This window comes from Acanthopagrus latus, chromosome 21 (genome assembly GCF_904848185.1).
Source record: "Acanthopagrus latus isolate v.2019 chromosome 21, fAcaLat1.1, whole genome shotgun sequence".
NCBI lineage: Eukaryota > Metazoa > Chordata > Actinopteri > Spariformes > Sparidae > Acanthopagrus > Acanthopagrus latus.
In genome coordinates, this window is record NC_051059.1 from 225,321 (window position 1) to 250,348 (window position 25,028).

The 25,028-nt window shown below is 42.2% G+C and overlaps 1 protein-coding gene across 2 annotated transcripts in view; it reads right to left on the minus strand.

Annotated features, from left to right (window-relative positions):
• Positions 1–25,028, minus strand: part of agla (amylo-alpha-1, 6-glucosidase, 4-alpha-glucanotransferase a) — a 68,672-nt gene that overhangs the window by 10,350 nt on the left and 33,294 nt on the right. For both annotated transcript variants that reach the window (XM_037083330.1, XM_037083329.1), the window contains exons 6-24: positions 18,686–18,867; positions 17,417–17,528; positions 16,310–16,436; positions 15,912–16,014; positions 15,444–15,541; positions 14,522–14,661; positions 14,132–14,319; positions 13,197–13,320; positions 12,689–12,852; positions 12,304–12,405; positions 7,618–7,773; positions 7,039–7,189; positions 6,684–6,808; positions 6,464–6,576; positions 6,154–6,288; positions 5,431–5,561; positions 4,570–4,706; positions 752–885; positions 460–635 (exon numbers count right to left, since the gene is read on the minus strand). In XM_037083330.1, coding sequence (XP_036939225.1) covers positions 460–635; positions 752–885; positions 4,570–4,706; positions 5,431–5,561; positions 6,154–6,288; positions 6,464–6,576; positions 6,684–6,808; positions 7,039–7,189; positions 7,618–7,773; positions 12,304–12,405; positions 12,689–12,852; positions 13,197–13,320; positions 14,132–14,319; positions 14,522–14,661; positions 15,444–15,541; positions 15,912–16,014; positions 16,310–16,436; positions 17,417–17,528; positions 18,686–18,867 — 2,598 coding nt within the window. The remainder of the gene's footprint in view (positions 1–459; positions 636–751; positions 886–4,569; positions 4,707–5,430; positions 5,562–6,153; positions 6,289–6,463; positions 6,577–6,683; positions 6,809–7,038; positions 7,190–7,617; positions 7,774–12,303; positions 12,406–12,688; positions 12,853–13,196; positions 13,321–14,131; positions 14,320–14,521; positions 14,662–15,443; positions 15,542–15,911; positions 16,015–16,309; positions 16,437–17,416; positions 17,529–18,685; positions 18,868–25,028) is intronic.

A 25,028-nucleotide genomic window follows, 5' to 3' on the forward strand; every position in this document is an offset into this window, starting at 1 on the left:
TCAGGGGGATAATTTATTGTTGAACCAAAATTCATGAATGTTTCTGTGACAAAGTAGTTTGTGCTCCACTCATTCAGCACAGAAACATGAGAGCTGTAGAAATCACTAGAACTGAGGACTGACATGACGTACATGTTCTTTACAAGTGGATGTATGGTAAACTTTTCACCATAACTGTAATTACTTACTTTCATCTTCATCACACAGTCCTGACCTATTTAAACAATGAAAACCTCAACAAATTGTTAAAGGTAATTCAGGCTCAATACAACTGCTGCTGTAATTTCACGTCAATTATTTCTTCAGTTGACCTAATCTCAAATGTATCTTTTCTTTTTTCTTTTTTTACTCTTTACTTGTTTTACTTACTCACTTTGGACAAAAGTGTCTGCTAAATGCCCTAAATGTAAATGTAAATGTATCCACAGAGACACAGCCAAGTGTCCGTTGCAAGGTTACCTGCAGCCAGAGAGACACAGCACTGCTCCTTCTGCTCTGTGAGTGGACTAATGCGGAAGGGGACGGCCTCAAGTTTTGTAGAGAGCGGAGGGAGGGTGGGGAAGCGTCCAACACCACACATCTGAACCGAGCCCAGTGCCAGGTGACGAACAAAGCTGGAGCCATTCTGAATGAAACTTTGGAAAAGGAGATGGAAAATCAAAGTTGAGTTCCACTTAAAATTCATAGTTTTTAAAGTTCATAGTTTTTTCAACTTCCCATCTCAACAACACAACCTCCTAAGTTCTCCTACCTTGACATTAGTTTGTAAGTTGCGTCCAAAGCTGTGATGTAGGTGGACACCAGGATGGCATCAAAATAACAGGGGATGAGGTAGCGTGGGATATGTTTCAAGTAGTTAAACATGGCTCCCAACCACTGACCCACCTGTACACACAAGGTTGCCTAAATCAGCCTCAGGAATAATACCAACTCACACACTGCAACTTAAATTTGGCAAATGTAATTAAGTACTTGAATATAAACCCTTAAATTCAAAATGTATCTGTTGTTTTAAAGGTTTTGTTCCCATAAATGATAAAATACATATTAACTCGCATATCTTTAGCCCTAGTGGTGTCTGGCCATGCAATCAGTTTCAAGAATTTGAGAGAGCTGCTGTTAAGGGAAAATTACAGCAGCAAAAATATGTGAACAGATGCACAGTATTGATGAGTAACTTCAAAATAACAGAATAGTAAGTGCTATATTGTAGAAAACTGGACTTTCAGTGTGTTGAAGACATTTCACCTCTCATTCAACTCGCTTCTTCAGTTCTAGCTAACTGGAGTTGAGTCACATGCTTTTAAACTCTGTGTGTTACTTTCTTTACAGAGTCATTAATGACGTGTGAACTCTGAGTTTCAGACTCATTAGGGTCACTTGTTGGCTGAACCAGCCTTCATGTAGGTTGTAGGGCTGTAATCTCCTAGTCGACTGGTTGATTTATTGGTCGATACATTCTGATTTTTGGCGTGTTAATTACATGCTGCTATGGCAGTGCGTAAACACACAGCGGGTCCTCTCCGTCCCCATGCTGTGTGTCCTGCATATGGCATATTTGACTTCATCAGGAGGAAAGTACCAAGTGCTAATGGGGTGTTTTCAGAGCACCCCTGTTTCACAGGTAACAATGTGTCTTCAGAACACCCCCCTTGTTTTCACTATTTTGGATTAGCACAACTCACTACAGACAAACAGAATGAAGAACGTACTAGAAAGCCTAGGTCTGGTGGTTTGTTAAATATTTATCTATTTTTAAGCGTTCCATTTCCAGTCACTCCTATTCTACCATGTCAAAGGCATCAGCAGTGTGGCAGCATTTTATAAAAATAGAAAATGGAAAAAAGTCGAATGCAAAACAACAGTTTGTGTATCACAGCTCACCTACAATCATGGCATATCACCTAAAAACTGTAGGCTGATTTGTTTGCGTTAGGTTGCCCCATCCGTTTTAAGTGTATGAACATATCCGAATTAGCATATTTCAATGTTTTAGTCTAATAATCACCCGCTCGCAACGGCAGCATCCCATAGATTTTCAGCCACGAAGCTGAGCTCCTGTGTGCGTGTCCTCGCACAGAGCGAAATGATAGTGTCTGTTAATTATTATAACATGACAAAAACAATTTTCTAACTAGAACTGCAAGCCCATCCCCCCGCGCACCTTGGACCCCGCACACTGCAGAGCTCACAGAAGTTTGCCCCAAAGGATGACGGGCTAGGGGCAAAAGTGAGGACACAGACTAACGTCTGAGCCACGGTATTCACTGTAATGGGATGTGCACTGGAAGTGCAAAAGGCTGAATGTGTGCCAATTTGGATTTGTAGTGCTAAATCAGGCCCCCTTTGACCAATCGTTACTTAACTAAATGGCTGGCCTCAGGAGTGACCCCACATCAGTAATGTTTCATTACATTTCTATTATTGCAACAAAAAAATGAGAGTGACAAGGAAAAATTCATTTATGTTGATTAGTGTGTGGTGACTCAACAAAGGAGAAGTGCAGCAGAAGTGGGCTGAGTCTATGTCAGAAAACCTTGCTCTATTGGGGAAATACATGAATATGATGTTTATGAATGTGTTGTTAAAAATGTGGAAGTTAAAGGCAAAAAGCATTTACATCCGTTATAGTGCCACCTATAGGCCAATTTGCACCAAATTGGCACAGAGCCTCTGGATGACTTCAGGAACAATGGACTTAAGTTTGCTGTTGAAAGCACTTAGCTTGACTGAAATATGAAAGAATATGTGTTTATTAGCTAGGAAAAAAAGATTGTTTGGTTATAACTAGCAGATTTTTTGGAGTGCCAAAATTCTTTTGACAACTTTTCATCAGACACATCTGGACACATCTATGTGCGAGATTTCAGGCAGATGGTAGATGGCCAATTGCAAAGTGATTCAGCTCCATTCAGGGAATCTGGGGATGAATGTGCGACATACGATGTGGGAGTTATAAGCAAAAACGCGTTGGCCTAGGTTATAGCACCCCCTGCAGGTGAATATATGTATTTTTTTGTGTCAGAGGTACGTGCAGGTGTCTGGAACAACCCTCCAAATTGCACCGCCCTACCTTAGCACAGTTTAGCCTGCAGCACCACTTTTAGCAATGGCCATGCCCACTTCCACCTAGAAACACTGGAAAACCTACTTTTTCAAACTCCTCCTTGGGATTTTGTCCGATCTATATGAAACTGGGCATGTACACTCTTCAGCTGGACCTGATCTAAAGTTATCAAAAGAATTTTGCTCAGTTGACAAATGCGCAAATTATTAACAAACAAATTGCTGCAGCTAGCTATAAAAATGTAAGCTGTTTGATATCTCGGTCAAACTAAATGCTATTAACACCAAACTTGAGATCCTTGGTTGCCATGACACTGGGAAGGGATGAGCTGAATTTTGCAAATTTGGCCACTAGGGGGCGCTAAAAATATGGGAAGTTTATACCTCTTGAACAGCTACACCGATTTTTACAAAATTTGGTCCGTATGATGTAGGGCCAATTCTGAAGTCATATCTTGAAGGTGGTCATGACTGGTCAAAGTGGGTGTGGCTTATTACAAGTTAAAGAACAAACATTAATATCAGCCAAACTATTTTGCTGAGAGCTTTAAAATTTATATGGTACATATAGAATAGGACACAGTTCTTCCATACCAAAAAATGCACATGTACTCCACTAGGTGGTGCTATAACGGATGCAATCGAGCTTCTGCCAATAACTTCCACATTTTAAATAACACATTCGTAAACCTTATATCCATATAGTCCCTGTTTAGAGCTGGCTTTTCTGACATAGGACACACCCACCTCTGCTACTTAAGTCAATTGTTCCTGAAGTCATCTAGAGGCTCTGTGCCAAATTTGGTGCAAATTGGCCTATAGGTGGCACTATAATGGATGTAAATGCATTTTGCCTTTAACTTCCACATTTTAAACAACACATTCATAAACATCATATTCATGTATTTCGCCAGTAGAACTAGGTTTTCTGACATAGGCCCCACCCACTTCTGCTGCGCTTTTCCTTTGTTAAGTCACCATACACTAATCAATATAAATGAATTTTTCCTTGTCACTCTCATTTTTTGTTGCAATAATAGAAATGTAATGAAACAGTACTGATGTGGGGTCCCTCCTGAGGCCAACCATATAGTTAAGTAATGATTGGTGGGCATGATTTAGTACATCAAATCCAAATTGGCAAACATTCAGCCTTTTGCACTTCCAGTGCACTTCCCACTACAGCGAATACTGCGGCTCAGAGGTTGGCCTGTGTCCTCACTTTTGACCCTTTGAGGACACTCCCAAACAGAGTTTAAAAGCCCGCAATTCCCCTTCAATTAGTTAGAATTCAAGAAATCTCTGAGAGATGAAAGTCCAGCAATCTACAATACAACATTAAGAATTACCATGACATATATAATATCAGCATTCTGACTCTACTTTCATAATTCCATGAAAAGAATTCTTCTCAGTGCATGGTAAGTTGCCCGAAGAGACAAATAAACAATTTGATATTTGTTATTTAGGTGAAGTGGCCCTTTAAGGCAGTAAAAGCCTCACCTGTGCCAGTGGTCCCTCTCTTATGGTAAGTCTGTTGGAGACAAAGTCTATGAGCCAGTCCCCTTGTCTGAGGTTAGCACACACAGGGTGGCCCAGATCATTATTGGGACGGATGTCAGCCAACACTGACATCAGACCTGCGCACACACATTATATGATTATATACTAATTTTATGTCAGTATGTGGAAATACCAAACAAGTCTATGAAGAAATCTGGCCATACTTCTGTTAGCCTTTTGTTAGTGTATATATGTATGTAATGATGAAATGCCTTGTCACATTCGTGATGCAGATGTACAGTTTCTAGTTGAGCAGTTGCAAAGGTTTTTTACAAAGTGGAAACGCCAGTGATTACAGTTTGAGTTATTTTGCTGTTGTTGTTCTTGAATAAGTAAAACAAAAACCTCATTGAACATCTCAGCATGTGGCTGCTATCTTCCTTTATCTTTGCTGTATAATCATCTGTGTGAATATGCACATGACTAGGCTATGGACAATGTGCTACAGACAAGAGGGAACAATCCAGAGGCCTCTAACTGTAAAGTATAAGTCGTATTTGATATAATATGGCTGATAGCAAAGCTGTGAAAATAAAACTACAATGAATCACTAATTTGAAATGATTGTTAGTTTCAGCCAATATGTAATGATGGGTAAAATCACAGCAGCTAGGTTGGAGGCAACTCGCCTATTTGAATATAGATGTTGTTATTTGACTAGTCCTTTACACCACAACAAAGCAAACAGAATGTTGCCATTTCCTGTCCATAGCACTTTCACATTGTCAGATAATCTTTTTCTCATTACACTCTGTATGATTAATTTAAACAACAAATACATGTTAAGAGCTTTGTAACTACCTTGTAATCCAGCATATTTGAGGGTCTCCCATCCCGGGATACTGTAACAGCCTCCTCCATCTTCTTGTTCCTCTGAGTCGCAGCGAAACAGCAGGATATTCATGTCTGCCAACGTCAGCTTAGACATCAACCTGTCAAACACACACAGCTGTAAAATAAGCTCTTCATATTTTTCAAAAATATTGGTGTCCTCTATATTCATACTGTCCGAACTTCCCCTTTCCAGATTATCTGTCAGTACCTTGTACATTATTTTAGTACTAAAATCACAAATGTCATTAATCCCATGGCACCCACTAAAGTGAAGTGGTCGAGAATGTTGACAAGCTGAGTGCAGGTGGTGAAAACAAATCTCCAGGTTCTTTTCTAAAGAGAATCTACACCGGTTCAAGTGTACGTTGTATAGGGAACATTCACACAGCTTTCCATCGCCGTCAGACCTGCCTTTCTTTTGGCACTACATGTTTGTCAACCTTATTTCACAGATGCTTTAGTAGCAATCAGATGAGTTAAATAATACTGTTAGAGATATAACATGAATAATTGTTTGACTCTTGTCTATCATGATTCATTTCATTCTTAAAGGATGCCAAAGTCTGTTTTACAACTGAAGGATAATCATAGTTAAGGTGGTTTCAACCTTTCCCATCTGACCAGTGGAGAACACTGAGAAAAAGTCAGGATTTGCTCGGGCAGCAGTGCTGTGTGCACATGTGTACTCACTGTGCGAGAGGTTTCTGCAGTGCTTCTGGTGGGTTTTCCTCCATCACACTGCCTCTTCTGTATTTTGGACTGAACTGGGACAGATAAAACCTCAGCACCCCTACCAACTTTTGGGCCTTAGGGTCCAAACTAACCCTGTGAGGAGGAGAGAGCAACACAAAACTATGAGACCAATAACCAGCCAAAACCAACAATACATTTAAAAAACCATGGATAGAATGATAAATCTGTCCAGCAATGGGTCTTCAATGACAATGCACAGTGTACTGCTCACTTCTGTGCTGAAGGTATGTGTGTATGCGTGTATCACCTGAAGGCGATGACACTGCCAGGTGTCAGCTTCTGAAAGGTGATTTTCTGCACAAACTCTGATCGCCCTTTAGACGTCACTCCACTGCTCTTCGCCACTGTACTGTCCTGTAACTAATATAAGCATATATAGAAATACTGTATGTTATAATCATCCCATTGATATGTTCATTAATTTCAATTAAACAAAGAATCACATAATCTTATGTAGAAATACTTACAGGAATATGCTCTTTTATTTCCACAGTGTATTCTGGCATGCCATTGATGTAGTTGTCATCCTTCATGTAACTCCCAGCATGCCTTTCCACTGTCCTTGCCTCCAGTACCACTTCCTCTATCTTCCCTTGAGACATAGACAGACAGGCAGGCAGACAGGCAAGACAGACAGACAGATGGACAGACAGATGAATGGACAGGAATATTGGGAAGGCTTGTTGTGAAACAGAATCAGTTAACAGATTCTTTGACACACTCTTCATATAGTGTCAGACACACATGAACACTACAAAGATGATGCAACAACAATATGTAGTAATACAAGTTGGATTTCTAACATTAGGATGATGGTCATACCAGGTATGAACATGGGTGGGACATTGGTATCGTACTGGTGGGTTTTCGGGTCCCAGAATGCTGTCCTGCACACTGACACCACGGACTGGTGTGTGCTGGGACAGTGACGAGTAATCGCAACGATATCTGCATCGACCTGATCAACATACACCTGGAGAGTGATTGATCAGAGATGAAAGACACCAGATAAAACAAGAGAAAGATAAAGCAGAAACACAGCAATTCAAATGCAGTACCAACAATGGAGACTCTGGTCATACTGCTTCCATTTTTTACATTTAAAACAGAATGAAATGACATGAAAGTGCTTTTAGTGTGAGCTGATATGGCATTCCTTTAAAGTTTCAGTGGGTAGGATTTAGTGGCATCAAGTGGTGAGGTTGAGCCTTTCAACCAACTATACACCCCCTTCCTCACTGGCCACTAAGTGTAAGATTCCCTCTGTAGATATAAAAGCCTAAATTGTTAGTCTCAGGTGATTATACACTTATTAACATAATTATGAATATTATCATCCACTTCTGCCCACAAATCCTACACACTGGACCTTTAAAACACACACAAAGTACACTATGGTACCTGTATGAATCCCTGGGCAGCCAGCTCCTGGTGTAGCTTGTTGAGTGCCAGTTTCCCAGCTATGATGCCAGTCTGGGATCCAACCTCACCAGTGGAGGAGGGGGGTGCTGAGGGGTTCCACTTGGGGTAAAAACGCTCCTCCTTCACCACAGAGATCTACACATGCACAAACCCAAGCATGCACACACACACACACACACACACACACACACACACACACACACACACACACACACAGGTAAGCATTTTTATATAAAACTAAAGTTACGTATGTAACTACGGTTTTATGAATCCTGGATGACCGCCAGAGGCGGTGTTTCAGCACTGAATGTCTCCATCTCGTGCAGGTCGAGTGTTTGTACCAACAAAGTCATCCGTGACCCCTGATGATACCGGCTAACCTATATCTTCCAGTGACATCAGAGGATCTGTTCCTGCAGAATCTTCTCGCAAAACCACAAGGATTCTGAGAGACAAAACGCTCTGGCAGTCATCCAGGATTCATAGAACCGTATTTACATACGTAACTTTCGTTCTATTTCATCCTTACTGATCGCCAGAGGCAGTGCTTCAGCACCGGATGACCCATAACAACGAAGTCACCAGGAATGCTAATACATACCTCAGTAAGAAGAAGCAGTAGAGGTGGGCAACAGGGCCACACCCAGTGGGTGGCCACATTCATCCAATAGAATCTGGAGAAGGTAGTTGGTGATGCCCATGATGCCGCATCACAGACGTCCCCCAGGGGCACACCATGCAGAGCCACCCATGATGTAGACAAGGCCCTAGTAGAGTGGCACCCCGGATGGTGGGGGAAGACCACTGTGTTTATATGCCTGGGTGATGGCATCCACAATCCAATGCGACAGTGGCTGTTTGGAGAGAGCACAGCCTTTCTTAGGACCACCATAGCAGAGGAACAGCTGTTCTGACCGTCTCATGCTTGTGGTCAAAGTTATATAGACTCTTAAAGCCTGCGCAGGGCACAGCAGTCCTAACCTTTCCTCCCCTGTGGGGGGAATAAACTGTGCCAGGTGTATGGGTCGGTTAAGGTTCAATGATGACAGAACCTTAGGAAGAAAAGCCATATTCGGCCACAGAGTGACCCCTGAGCCATCTGAGTTCCACCTCAGACATGAGTCACTCACAGAGAGAGCGTGCAGCTCCCCAACATGCTTTGCTGAATTGATGGCGAGGAGAAAAGCAGTCTTAGCAGACACAAACTTCAACTCTGCCTGTGCCAGGGGCTCAAAGGGAGGCAGACACAAAGTGTCCAGCACCAGGGGCAGATTCCATGCTAGAACTCTCTGTGCTTGTGGGGGTAGTATCCTCAAGACTCCCTTTAGAAACAGGGACACGAGTCTGTGGCACCCCACAGTGTTGTCGTCAACTCGAGCATGTTGAGTGGAGATGGCCGCCATGAGGAGTAGGAACTCCAAAATTTTTGGGACTGTACAGTGCACGGGGTCCTCTCCCCCGTCCGAACACCAGACAGAAAACAGTTGCCACCTGCTCTCATACTGCATCCGGGTAGAAGGCGCCCTAGCATTCAGTATGGTATGTTGGACAGTGTCTGGACACTCTGTCAGCAGTGGGTCAGGCCTTGCAGTGGCCAAACACAGAGCTGCAGAGAGGCGATGAGGGTCGGGATGCCAGATCTGGCCCCCTAATTGAGACAGGAGATCCATCCTGTCAGGGAGACGCCATGGTGAGCTGCGGCAGAGCCTGTGCAGCAGAGGAAACCATGTCCTCCCTGGCTAGAGGGGGCAGCCTGTGGCCCTGCTGAAGGACCCTCTGCAGTATTTGAGGAATCAGAGAGATCGGTGGAAAGGCATAGAGGAGACCCTCTGGCCAATCTTGGGCGAGAGCATCCTGGCCCAGAGAGCTGGCCTCCTCTGTCAAGGAGAACCATGGGGGCAATGGGTCGACTCCTCTGTGGCAAAGAGATCCACCTCTGCCCCGTCGAAGACATCCAAGATATTGAGCACCACCTCTGGATGAAGCCGCCACTCCCCCGGTGGAGGCTTGCAACGTGATAGGAAATCTGCAGGCCGGTTCCGTTCTCCAGGCAAGTACATCGCCCTTATGCTGACTGGGGGGCCGGCCACAACAGGAGGTCCCAGGACACCTGCAACAGCCGTGCAGACCTGGTTCCCCCTTGGCGGTTTACGTGAGAGACAATTGAGACGTTGTCTGACCGTACTAGCACATGCCTCCCCATCAGGAACGGAAGACAAACCTGCAGTGCCCTGTGCTATGCCTGTAGCTCCAGCACATTGATGTACTCTGAGCAGTCCTGTACAGGCCACAGGCCTTGAGCTGTCCGGTTCTGCCACACAGCACCCCACCCTGAGAGGGATGCGTCTGTTGTAACAGTCTCCCACCGGGATGCAATGGAGCCCATGGGCATGCCCTGAAGGAGAAATGATCTCTCCCTCCACGGGGCCAGAGCAAGGAGGCAACGCCGTGACATCTTGAGTTTTCTGTTCCGGTGCTGCTTGGCATCCAAGTGGAAGCTGTATAGCCACTTCTGAAGGGGACGCAGTGACCGCAACCCTAGGGGAACCACAGTGTGCAGCAGCCGTCAGCTTGCCTAAGAGGCGCATATACTGGACATAGCGCGAGCGGCGGCCCTCCTGAAAGAGGAGAAGGAGGCGGAGGATGTCGTCCCAGCGCTGAGGTGATGGACAGGCCTTCATGGCAACAGCATCCAGAGTCACCCCCAGAAAGAGTGTACTCTGTGAGGGGACCAGGCAGCTCTTTGTGAAATTCAGTCTGAGACCGAGCTGGGCCACATGTGAGAGGAGAATTGCTGTGTCCCGGGTCACCTGAGACCGCGATGGCGCACAGACCAGCCAGTCGTCCAGATACGGCAGAATCTTAATGCCCCGTGACTGTAGGGGTGAGAGGGCTGCCGCCATACACCTGGTAAACACCTGTGGGGAAAGGAAGAGGCCCCATGGGAACACCCTGAACTGAAAATGGCGGCCCTGAAAGGCAAACTGCAGAAATTGTCTGTGGTGTGGTGCTATGGGGACATTGGCTGCATCCTGCATGGCTGCCAGGGTCCAGCCATCTGATGTTGCATGAGAGAGGGCTCTAGTATCTCTCCAGCATGCGTGCAACTCCCTCAGGTATTCATCTGACAGAGGCACAGTAAAGGCCGGCTGAGCCTGCAGAACATCCAACTGCAGATGGGCCAGGGCCATACGAATGATGGCACCCATGGATTTGTCCTCAGACCCAGCACCGCAACTGCGAGCTGAGGAGTGGAGGAGCAGCATCCTGGAGGACCACGTCCGTCCCGTAGTCAGCGAACTCGGTGGCTGAAGCTGCCATGGAGAGCACATCCTCCTCTGGTTCGAACATGGTGGCAGGGGAAGCAGGAGCACCTACATTCACTGCACCAGTCCCAGACTGGATGGCTAGGAAGAGGAATTTCATTTGATTTAACTCCTCAGTCAACTGGTCCACCCTGGAGGCCAGTTTAGACTCCTTGACCCTCTTCCTGGAGGAGGCGCCAGCAGCCTCTGCCGCCTGACATTTAGATCGGCTAGGCTTTGCTGGAGGATACAGTTCATGCAGGGGTCCTCTGAAAGCCCCTCCCTCAGGTGTTCGAGGCCAAGGCACGGAGGACACATATCATGACCATCTTCGGGCTGCAGAGAGGCCAGACAGGCCGAAAAAGAGAGGTCACCAAGCATGGCAACAACCGGTTCAAATACAAAAAAGAAAACCTGAGAAAGACAACAGATGCTGGGAGAGGGAGTGAATGCACTGCCTTCACCAGCAGGTGTTGCACAACAAGCACAGTTAGCCTTAGTGGCTAACATGTCTGCTGACTACAAGAGCAACAGCACCTGCCTATGCTGGGAGCGGGAGCAAGAACACTGCCTTCACCAGCAAGGGTCAGCTTGCTGCGCAAAAAACAAACCAAACGGGCCCAACCGCAGGTGCCACGAAATACGAACTAAAGTAGGCAGAGCGAAAACGCCGGTAAAACTGCCAAAGAAAACAAACACAGCTCAGGATGCAGCCGTTACAGAAAAATATAGTAATATACACCTATGTTGGGAGTGGGAGCGCACACACTGCCTTCACCAACACAGAAAAACTACAACGAAAGGCGGGTGCAAGTTGAACAAATTGCTCACAGATGTAACGGTAGTACAAATGTCGGGAGAGGGAGTGAGTACACTGGCTTCACCGACATAAAACTACAACAGAAAGCGGGAACAACCAATGGCATACCGAGTACACAGACGCTAGGTCAAGCAGGCAATGTGCCCGTAACTAATAGCACAAATGTTGGGAGATGGAGCGAGTACAACGCCTTCACCAACCTTAACAAAAGAAAAGGATACTCAAATGAAATGTAACACTACGCCTTGCCACTACGCCACTCAACCTGCGCATGCGCGAGATGGAGACATTCAGTACTGAAGCACCGCCTCTGGTGGTCAGTAAGGATGAAATAGAAATGGAATCTGCTGTATTGGCATCAAAGTGCCTCAGGTCAAACAAACAGCTCACTCTTTATTATGATCCTTAAACTACAGGTGTCACAACTTAAGAGAAACTAAACAAGCATTTATATTTGCAATACACAAACCAATATGTGGGGTCTCTGCTTCATAATTACGGTTTAACACTGATTAACACTGTTGAGTGTGTGTAAATAACCTGATGCGGCACTAATTCATCGTATCCTCTGGTGGAACCAGTAGCACAGCAGGCCATAGAGACTATAGCTGAGCTGGGGAGGGAGTCCAGAGCTGAACGCCGCTGTAGAACAAAGAGAGACAAACACACAGCATTTACTGTATACACCTGCAACACAGAGACTTTCTCACAATCACTTTATGATGGATTTTAGACACTTGTTATATTTTACTTCATATTTCTTTGAGCAGCAGAGTGTATACTCTTAAATTGGGATTTTATACCTTGCTAGAAGTATTTATGTATTAAGTAGTATGTATCTTTTATTTAGATAAGTGAACCCCACAAACATAGTAGTTTTCTTTTTTTATGTTTAGATATGGTAATCTGACCCTGACAGACTCACCTGTATGGGACACTCGTTGTCATGGGTTACATCGAGGAACATGGCATGGGCAATGGAGGGCATCAGTGGGCGGAGACTGGGCTGAACAAAAGCTCCGACCGGTTCACCTCCATAACGATAGACCAGTCTGCCTTCTTCATGGCTGTCAGCAGCTGACATGGCCTCTGTGGATAGGGTGGGGGAGGGAGGACTGTTATCACAACAGGTGCAACAGATACTGCTGCAGCACTGTGGGCGAATTAACACAAAATCAAGATGTACGACATTCCAATCGAGCAATACAGGTGTAAAGTCTATGAGAGCTGATGGATAACACAGGCTTCTGTAAATACATTTAGGAATCACAGGCATGGCAACTCCAGATTGTTCCTTGGTTTCTAAATGTCTTTTAGATGTTACGTCCAACTATATCTGCCATTATATATACGTTACATCAGCCCCTGACTTTTTCTTTGAATTTTGATTTTTCAGTTCAAAGTCAGAATTTTGACTAATAAAAACTCTGTACCTCGTATGAGCGATGAGATTCCAAGCTTGGTTACAAAGATATTATCCAGCTCCTCACTGCCGGTGAATAGCTCAGCCACCACATAAAGGTTAGGACAAACTGTTCTGGCCACGTCCAGCATGAACTGGTCAACCACAGCAAGGCAACACACCAAAACCAGTGCAGACAGAACAAGAAGTCATGAGAGAGGAAGAAACAGGTGAGGGTTAGAAAGGAGATAAGAAAGAGGAGGAAGGAGGAGGAGAGTTAATGTAAAGGTATTGACAACAGGTCTCAAAATGACCACAACATGCAGTCAACAAAGTGTGGGTGAGTGAGTGTAAAGAGATGGCAGAATGCAGAACAATGCAGTGAAAGAGAAGAAAGAGAAAAAAAAAATACAAAGTTAGTTCGTGCATGACGATGTACCTCGTATAAGGCTGCTAATTCCCAGCCGGTTAACAAACACATTGTCAATGAGCTCGCTGCCTGTAAACAGTTCAGCTATCACATACAGATTGGGTCTGACCACCCTTGCTGCATCTAACATGGCCTAGACAAGACAACACAGCAGCATTACAGACAGGGAGAGAAGAAAAGTGTGCTGTCAACAGGGTAATACTGATGTACGGCATGCTTTATGGCTTTGGTTACGTTCAGTGACATAAAAACAGTCTGCAATGTAATAACACGTTCATAGTATAATAGTTTGTATAATAGTTTCTCCTATTTAAAGGGGTGGATTTAGAGAAGAAATGTTCATCAGAGGGGGAAGATCTTAATTTTTAATGACTCAATAACCTAAATAAACAAACTGACAACATAATTTCATACTGTTTTACTTTGTTTATATGTGGCACACATCCCCTCTCAATTTCTTGTCACACTCTTGTATACGGTATGGTATACTATGTAAGGACATGTACTTAAATGTAACAGGATAAAAATAACAATACCTCTGCTACATGTAATGGTGTCGAGTGGCAGTTGTCCAGTCTGACACCGTGGAAATACTTGGCTGTGATTTCAGTGTATTTCTGCATGTGGGCCCACAGGTATGGGCAGTCCTCAGGCTCCTTGCCATAGCGCAGTTTGACACTATCACCCCAGCAAATCAGCTCCCGACGCAGGTACACGTTGGAGCCTATAGGTAACACAGACATAGACCAGCACTGATATAGTGACACAATTCTATCAAAGCAGATACATCAACATATAATAAAAAAAGTAAAATAAAAAAAGTAGCTCAAATGGGTTTAATCTCATCCCAAGTGCTGTGTAATCTGTGTGATAAAACCTGACAGAAGGAGGAATGAGAGGCTTTCCAAGAAGTGTCAAATATTTACCTGGCTCAGCAAAGTTTCGCAGTGGATCATCGCCCATCACCCAACCATTGTGAGCCAGGAAGTGGCATATCTTGTCCGGTTGATCTAGCAGTTGCATCTCCTGCTCCAGTGTCATGTCCTGATAGGGGAAGGTGAAATACCTGAGACAGACAAATGAAAACATTGAGATCCATCAACATTCAACTTTAAGATTAAGCTCATATCCCTTTTAGCTGTAAAAAATATAGTTTTAACATTTATGTCTGATATTACTGTGTGTCCAAATCATCATGTTTTAACAACGTGTGTGTTCTGTGTGTTAAGCACAACATCATTTAAGGTAATGCTTCTGACCAAGGCCTGTCACGATAACAAATTTTGCTGGATGATCAACTGTCCCAGAAATTACTGCGATACACGATAATACTGTCCTTTTTTAAAAAAAAAAAAAAAAAAACAACTAATATAATGATAATGGCATAATAATGCATATACCCTTTCAAAGATCAATACACTTTTATTTCTAAACAATATTCAATATTGGAATTGGAATGTGAAGAAAAAATTTTAAATATTCAAAATAAATAAAGCAACCAGAAACAATACATAAAATGACTCAGTCTCTGTTAGCAAAAATTGCAATTGAATTAAACACAACCAAAAAACAAAACCAAAAAAAACAAACAAACAAAAAATTCCAACTGTACACCGTGAAAGACAGCCCAGGGGGGTGGGCCCCACCGGTTGAGAACCACTTGTATAATTGACTGTGTTACTGAAAACTCACACATCCAATGCAACACTACAATAGTTATAGCAATAACTTTTTCTCAACTGGCAACTCAGATTTATAGTTTGGACCTAAAAATAGACTGGACAAAGTCTCTATTCCATCCCTCCATGTACTCAATCTATCACATCCATCACCCATCTCATTTGTTACCTGGTAACCAGAGGGTTCTTCCTGTTAACAGGACCAAGTTTGGGGCCGTGGTCTGCCAGACGTTCATACAGTACGTTTCCCACAATGCAGTTGGCAGCCTTAAGAAAGGAGAAGAAGAACATAAAGAACACACACAGAGGATGCATTGTGTGTAATGGGAACCCTCAGTGTTAATGCTATTATTCTAATACTATGAATGAACTATTTTAGTTGATAGAATACAAGAAATAAATAATAAAAGAAAAGTGTGGAAGAAATGACCTGAGGCATTTAGACATTCCCAGCGGCTATATCAGCATCAACCCCCTCCACTGCACTGACAGCCAAGCTAACAGCTATCAGATTTAGGTCACACTGGCTCCCACATGGACTAGTGCAAGGCTGTTCAGACATACTGGATCTTTCTTTAATACCCTCTAATTATCTGTCAGCAGGAACCCCTCCTGGTGCCACTTTACTTAAGCTCACCTGCTCCTCATGCTGGTGGACAATCTGATACTGTTCATCATTCAGGTCCTTCAGTTTCTGTCTCAGCCAACCACAGCATTCCTCAATGTGCTGAGGGGAGGAGCTATAGAGAGGGGGGGGGGGGGGGTCACATGAAGCAAGAACGACTTTACATTCTGCCAAGGACACAGTAATGAGTACTGTAAATATTGTTTGCAATAAACTATAACATAGTTTACAAGTTTAGGTTAGTTTAGGTCACAATTATGTAATGGTCATGTAATATTCTTTACTTACTAAAATTAACCTTTTAGCAGTTTGGAAACAGACACTTGACTGGTATTCTAATCAGCCACAAATTCATGAAAGCACTTTGAATTATAACTAATAATGTAGTAGCCCGAAGCTTTGAGTCTAACCTGTGAGGTATAAATATCTCCAGAGCAGAGTTCATGTCCACTGTGTTGCCATAACGACGGTACATTGGGTCCTGAATAATCTTCAGGCCCTTTTTCCCATCAGTCTTACTGTTGTCTGGCTTGGTGCCTAAAAACACAAAGGATATTTGAAGTCTGTTCAGCAGCCTCTGAAACAAATGTTTCTGTCAATTCAATTCAATTCAATTCAATTGGCTTTACTGGCATGAGGTAACACTGTACATATTGCCAAAGCAAATGTTTGGAATTCAAAATAATAATAACAATAAAGGAAAACAATGTTTACAATAAATTAGCTATACTGTATGTATAATATGTATAACGTATGATTGACTCAATCACAGTCATAATCACAATCAATCAACCTCAGTTAATAAGTGATCAGTAACGATGAATCAATCAATCAGTCAGTTTGTGTCAACTAAAAATGTAATTAAAACAGTAGTAAACAGGCTACAGTTCAAACAAGTAGTCTGTACTCTAGTCAACAGTAATGACAAAAAGAAGAAAACAACAAACAACAAAAATGGTTATCGCTTCCTGTCTCTCAGTCTATGGCAGGCACAAAGACTGGAAGTCTGTGTGTGCGTGTGTTTGTGTTAGTGGTGGTGTGAGTGTGTTTATGTTGATACGAGAAATAAATAAATAAATAAATATTAGCACATTAGCAGCTGTCCAAAGAGTGCAGCCACAATAATCTGTTACTGAAATAAGTGCTGGTTTGAATTTCTCTGACACAGAACAAGACACTGAATATTCCTTATCAGCAGACAGAACATTGCAGAACACTGCTGGCTCACAATACAGAGCTCTGGTATTTTATCAAAACCAACATCATATCAAGTCTGTTAAGGGCTTGTCTACGCAGCCCCTTTGTTTCAGTCGACAGTCTCATGTCAATCCAGCAGAACAGGTATATTTCGGTTTTAATCAAGACAGGTGTTTACAGAAAAGTGTCTTTGTTCACTTCACAAACTTTTTTTGGCAGCTGTGTTTTGGGCCCTCAGCTCCACTGATCACAATCTCACAGGTTTATTAAGTGTTGTAACTATTACAAGGTTTAGACATTCACTGATGTACTGTACAGACCATTTTGTAGAAGAGCTCTGAATTGTTCCACAGCACTGTCCACTTTGACCTGGAAGAACTCCCACAGTTTAATCTGAGGATACACATCCTCCCACAACACACTCCGGATGGCCTGTTAAACACAGATCAACAGAGAGAAAGAGACAGAGACAGAGACAGAGACAGACAGACAAAGAGAGAGAGAGAGAGAGAGAGAGAGAGAGAGAGAGAGAGATAAAGATGGAGACAGACAAAGACGAAGACAGACAGAGAGAGAGAGAGACAGAGTGAAAGAGAGAGAGAGAGAGAGAGAGAGAGAGAAACAAACTATTATTACAAAATGGCACAATTTTAACTATAGCTTTCATGGCTTACAAATTGTCACAGTACAGTTATGTAAAAAGCCACCAAGCTTAAGAAGACACAGTGTGGATAAATAAATTGGAAAGGTAATAGAATAAAATCACACACACAAGAACTATATAAGCACTGCAATATAATTCACTGTAGCGCTTTTATGACTGTGGTAATTTCCTGTCTCCTTTTGGTCATTTTGTGTCTCTTCATAGTAGTCTCTGTAGTCATGTTCTGTCTCTGTGGTGGTTTTGTGTCTCTGTATTCATGTTCTTTCTGTGTGGTCATTCAATGTCTCTCTGTCGTAGTTATGTGTCTCTGTAGTCACTTTCTGTCTCTGTGGTAGTTTTGTGTCTCTGTAGTCATGTTCTGTCTCTGTGGTGGTTTTGTGTCTCTGTATTCATGTTCTTTCTGTGTGGTCATTCAATGTCTCTCTGTCGTAGTTATGTGTCTCTGTAGTCACTTTCTGTCTCTGTGGTAGTTTTGTGTCTCTGTAGTCATGTTCTGTCTCTGTGGTAGTTTTGTGTCTCTGTGGACATTTAATGTCTCTTTGTTGAAGTTATGCGTATTTGTAGTCATTTTCTGTCTCTTTGTGGTAGTTTTCTGTGTCTTTGTAGCAATTTTCTGTTTCTGCAGTCCTTTATTATTTGTTGTATTCATGTGTCTCTGCAGTCATTTTTATGTCTCATTGTTTTGGTTACGTGTCTCTGTAATCACTGTCTGTCTCTGTGGTAGTTTTGTGTGTTTGTAGTCATTTTTGTTCTCTTGTACTTTTGTGTCTCCATTCATTTTTTGTCTCTTATAGTTTTGTAGTCACTGTCTGTCTCTGTGGTAGTTTTGTGTCCCTGTGGTAATTTGACAGTCATGAAAGGTATCATCATCATCATAATCTGTACATTGGGCCAGTGAGTGCCCAGCTGAAATGTGTTCACTCACAGTCAGGTGGCTCTCATTGGTGATGTCAGTATGAAGTCCTTTGGCTTTGTAGCGTCCCTCTACTATTCTGGTGGTTAAATGCCAGATAGCCCTATCCAAGACCCAGGCTGGCCGCAGGTGGGGTGAGTTCACAAGGTTATAACCACACTCTGGATGTTCTTTGATCCACAAACTGTTAGCAGCTGTGAAGAAATATGCAAACACATTAAAATCCATCATCATCATTTAGCTTTAACAATTGATGAAACTGTCTTGGTTTTGATGAATGCTGGAGAACATACACAACTGTTAGGATGAGCCAAAAAGACTCATCAGCAGGGAAATCTTTGAACATGATCCATTAGATTGAATAGATAATCTTGACTGTAAACTGAATTTGAATTAGATTTCAGTATTCACATTGCATTTGCATCAAAGGGTAAAACCACACATTTGACCCAATAAAGTGTGTTTACAGGGCTTGAAGAGTACTACCATACTTGAAAAAAGTAGTTTAAAGCCTTTTGTTTGATCAGAAGCAAGATGCATGTAATCTAGTGATGCCACTCTTTAGCTAAATTGCCCTATCTGTAATGTAGGTGAGAGGTTTTGAAAGAGAGGAAGAGTGTGTGGTAAAAAAAAAAAAAAAAACAGGTGATACCTCTGGTTCCATTGTATCAGTCTTTATCATTCACATTTAAACTGTCAATAATGAACAGTATTACAGGAGTGCAACGCAAGACCTGTGGACTGCTCTTCAAATTCTGAGTGCTTACATTACCTACAATGAAATTTAGATACAAGTAGCTAAAGAAAGTACCCTAAAGAGAATTTTTTCTCTGTTGTAGTGTAACCAGTTAGTTTCAATAGCAACACTATCCAATACTTCTGACGATGCTGCAAGTGGCAAATTTGCAAAAAACTTGTGAACTTTAAAAAATAATCAGAGAAACAGAAACAGACCTTGATAATTACATTTTCTAAAGCTAGCCATTTGTTGATACCCAAACATGTTGTTAAACTGGTACATCTTCTCAGTTTCAAATTATTTAGGTCCAATTTTAAATTTTATCCTGTGACAGCACTGTGCTTATGCTCTTGTTAGGTCTAGTCACAAAAAATAGTTGGCATTTACAAACTATTTGTCCAATCCAAAAACCGAAAAAACTGGCGTAATCGTCAGGGGGTACCTGAATGTATCACAAACACAACATGTCTAAACAGGCCGGAGAAAATGGGAGAGCTTCATGACATTTCATCGACCTCGCTTTGATTGCCATGCCCTCTTAGAAAATTTGCAGAAAATAAACCGTTTACTCTATCTAAATTCTGTAAAAAACACATAATTCTACGCTGCTTACTGCTTTCGGGAAGCCCTGAATGAAATACAAACACCAAGTATATGCGATTCAAGAATTCTTTGAATTTCAAATCCCATGGCATTGTCTTGCAGGCGTAACATTTCTGCTCAGAGCCACTCAGCACCAACAATCAGGCTCTATATGTCTGCTCTCAGTGCCTTACAAAACTTGTTTCGGGTCAAATTTAACAACTTATTTCCCGGACAAACCGACTTTTCACGAAGGGTGACAGTGAAGAAGTCGGAAGCAGAGGAAAGAGAGAAATACAGAGGAGAAGATCAGTGTTTGTTTTGGGAAAATGGTGCAGAAACATTATTCTATGGACCACAGACTTGTGTGCACCTTGAAATATGTTGTACATATTTAGAAAATTTCAATGTTAATTTTTCTTTATTGAATGATTTATTGCATTCTGATGATGTTATACTGCTTAGGAGATATTGATGAGTTACATCTGGCTTTAGCCATGGTTGTCCTGAACCCATAGAGGTGCAGCACTTCCCTTTGCACTGAAAAATGAGACCACAGTGAGTAAAAATGTGACAGAAGCAAAAAACAGCCAGGAACTGCTTGGGATTCAGAGGGTTAACGTATTTGATTTGTATGGAAGTAAATCTGTACCATAATTCATATTAAAATGCATTAACAGAAATGCTTTTTCATTTTCAGCATATAGCTGCATTTGACTCATAAATGACTCATAAATAAAATGAAAAATAAATCATCCAATTTGCATTTTCATTTTCTTCTTAAAGACTGCTCATTTAAAACTTGATTAAAATGATAACAAAAGGACATTTAAGATTTAATTTTAATTTTGCCCCAGCAAATGGCTACAAAAATTCAATTTGAAGTGTCAAATTTGAAAATTAAAATGGAGAGCAGAAAGGCTTTTTCATTTCAAGGTCATAGCTACATTATTTGTCTCATAAATAAAATTAGCAATAAATCATCCAGATTGCGTTTTCATTTTCTTCTTCAAGACTGCTCATTTTATTACACAATAAAAAGAAAACTGCTTTTTCGTTTTCAAGCCTGCCCCCCGCAAAAAAAGGTCGAATTCGTTAGTTGTATTATATAGCCTGATTGGCACCATGGGCAAACAAAAACGGGAGTTCCCCCCTCCGTGAAACAACAAGCGGAGCTGTTCAATACGAAGCTGCTGAAGTGATGCGACTCTGACTGTGTACCAGGGAAAGCCGAGGAAGAAGGCCTGCATCCTCAGCACCATGCAGATATGACACAATGTCAAGGCAAGCCCTCACTGTTGACAGTTTATAAAGTTGTAACTCACTCATTCAAGTGTGGTTTGTGTGTGTATTTTGAAGTTTTCCATAGTGAAAGCGAAGAGGACTCGGATGCATAGAGTTCAAGCTCAGATGCTGTGAAGACACTCCAAGGAAAAGACTGAGAGCTGAAAACCCCTGGAAGAAAGTCATCATCAAGAAAAGAAGAATGGTTGGGAAGTCATACACTGAAAAACAGGAGCAGGACATAATGAGGGAGCCACAGGCTATGGGGCCAAGATGTTCATCAGCAGCATGTGTCAAGTCAGCTGAACATCACTACAGTGCAATCGGCGAGGCAGAGAGGAATAACATTTTTGATGACTTTTGGCAACATATGACCTGGGAGGAGATCTAATTGATGTGGTCCCCATGCAAAGGAGAAGGGGGGCTGAAAAGTCCCGAAGATCAAATGCCCTGTTGTTGTTTTTTTATGGGTCAGCGGGCAGAGAAGATTTGTCTGCAAAGGTATATTTTTGTCTACCCTTGGAATAGACGAGTGGTCTACACTTCACTGGGCAAAGGAGGGTACAGACACAAGCAGACACAGAGGGACAAACGCACAGCAATGCACGTCGTTCAGTGGCAGGCCATGAATTCATTTGCAGCTTTTTGCAGGACCTCCTAAAGTTGCCCTCACACTACTACAGATCCACAGCATCCAACAGTATCTGGAACCTGTGTTAATCTGTATGCAGCGTATTGTCACGCTGCAGCAGAGAAGAATGTAACACCTTTGTCAAGGCAAGTGTTCACAGATGAGTTTAAGCATCTAGGCCTTTACCAAAAAAGGACCAGTGCAACATTCTGCTGGATGTTTATCCCAGCGGGTATAGCTCTGATGAATAAGTGGACCCCATACTTGGCTACCGTACAGTGCAATGGGCTGGATGACCCTATCAAATATTTTAAGCCAGATTTTGACTGGAATTTGGAAATTATAAAATTTTCTCTTGAGCTTTTTCTTTTAGTGTATTCACTGCCATGTTGAATCTCCCTGATGCTGTGATGGTTATACCAAGGTAGGTATAACTCATGCTATGCTGACATGGTTATTCCTGGTAAACTGGTGTTTGTTCTCCTGACATCTAGGGCATTTTTGAAAGATCATGACATTAGTTTTCTTCATATTTACTGCCAGGGCTCAGTTCTGACAGTACTGTTCTACTATGTCCAGCTGCTGCTGTAGTCCTTGTTCAGAGGGAGACAGTAGAACAAGGTCATCAGCATGAAACAGAGAATTCACCTCTCTATCTAGGAGGGAGAGGCCATGAGCAGCAAATTGATCCAACTCAACATTAAGTTCATTTATACATTAAATAGAGTCTGACTTTAATTGCAGCCCTGGTGTACACCTCTTCTTTGGGTGAAGAATTCAGTGTGTTTGTTTCCCATTTTAACAGCACACATATTTTCTGAATACATTGATTTAACCAGATCACATTTTGCCCCCTATACCACAATGTATAACTCTATAATAGAGCCCTTCATGTTAAATAGAGTCAAGGTGTACATCTTTGTTAATTAAAGTTTGAAGGGTATATACATGGTTGGTGGTGCGGTGTTCTGGGAGGAAGCCGAATTGACTTTTACTCTGGATGGAGTGTTCCTCAAGGAAATCTTATATTCTTTTACTGAGAATATTACAGAATAGTTTACCCAGACAGCTGCCAGACAGGTAGTTATTAGGGTCGGATTTGTCCCCACTCTTATGAATGGGGGAAATGATCCCTTTGCACCAGATGTCAGGAAACCATCTTGACTGTAGTACAGTATTGAACAACGTCAACACTGCACCCTCATCTCTGGGGTGCTGCATTAGAGCATTTCATTTTTAATGCTGTCTGGACCACAAGCTTTCCACAGTTGGAGAGATTTTGTCTATGTGGTCAATTCTTCCTAAGTAACTGGGAAATCAAGGGGGTTTTGGCTGTTTTTAATTGTTTCTTTTAATGTTTGGAGTTGTTCTTGTATAATACATTGATCTGTACTAATTTGATTTGTTGTTATGTCTTTGTACAGATTTTCAAAATGTGCTCTCCAGATGTCACCATTTTGGATGGGTAGTGTCTGTTGCTTTGTGTTGAACTTGTTCCACATATCCCAGAATTGATTCTAATGGCATTCTCAATATCGTCAAGTTTCATGTGGGTATAATTTTGTTTTTTGTTCCTGATTGTACACTTATATTTTGTTAAAATTTCATTGAATACAATATGTAGGGCTGTGCTGGTTGTTTGGTTGCCTATGTTTTTCATTTGCTATTTTTCTCAGGTCTTTTCTGATGGTCTTGCATTGTTGATCAAGCCATTTCTCAGCGTTTTGCCTTTTAACAGGCTTTTGTTTTTGTTTTATGAGGTCATCTTTTATAGATGCCTTATGAAATATCATATTGATATCATCAGTGGCCTTGTTTACACCATCTCTGGTAGAGACATATTGTTTTAGGTCATATATTGATATGTCATCCATCAAATCAGGTGAGTTCAAGGCCATGATGAATTTGTCTCCACTGTCTGGGGCCCATCTGTGGGTAGGACACTCAAAAAAAACGAATTACTGGGTTAGTCCGACTATGATCAGATTTTTAAGATGCATGCATACACCTTAGTCTGACTAAAATTGGACTGGATCAAATTTCTCGTAGTCGGGTTAAAACACCTTGATAATGCGATTGATAGTCACATTACTTGTGCATGTATACTTTATGTCAGAATGGATTCGGATTTTGCATTGTGCACAGACTCGAGATTCTTTTCCCAGGGCCGTAAGCTGGAAGGAGAAGGACAGTGGTAGCGGTGTTTTTCCTCTGAAAAAAACGCAAGCAAGAGCGCCATTGTGCATCTAGTTTGTGTAATTATTGTGTAATCATCATCTACATCATATACGAAATGTACGAAGATGAAGCTTCGTCTTGCATGAAAATCACTTCTGTGATGATTCACCTCCTTGCATGCTTCTGAGCTTAGCGACATGAAAAAAAACACAACTCATTCAGCTGCTGAACATTTGTCCCTGTGTCCCGAACAATTGATTGCTGGTAAGAGGAATTATGTTACTCTGTCCCCTTTGTTTGAAGCCGCAGTAGATCGAGAGAAAGCTGGAGCTTTGTCAATGGGTTACATGGTGAGAGATGGCCTGTTCATGTGTAAATGGACCCCACTGAGTGCTTCCATTGCAGACAACTGGAGTGTTGAAACTGCGATTGTTGTCCCAGCTCCATAATGGACTGAAATTTTGAATCTAGCACATGATAATCCCCTTGTAGCCACTCAGTTGTCATGAACATGTTGCATGCTATTGGAAATCCTGTCACATTTTTTGGGTTACTGGAAAACCAAAACAAACCATTCCTCTGCTGTGCTGTATCCGATCCCAGTAGTGTGAGTCATTTGAAATGGTTTTGGTTGACTTTGTGGGTCCGCCTCCTCGCACAACGGCTGGTAACAAGTTTTGAGCAACAGTATTTTCCGTGTGACTGAGCACTTCCAACTTCTGGTAGCACTTCCATATTACGTGTTTACTCAAGTGTGCTGAGTGTGCAAGTTTTCAATTTGGATTCATCTGTTTTTTAAGTTTTTCTGACAAACAGTGACACAGCACAAAAGTTTGTTTAAGTCAGGACAGAATACTCCTGACTCCTGACATCAATTCGCTAAACGTTAACGAACTAGCTAATCAGCTAGCCACAGGTAGCTCTGGGAGCTACTTACTGGA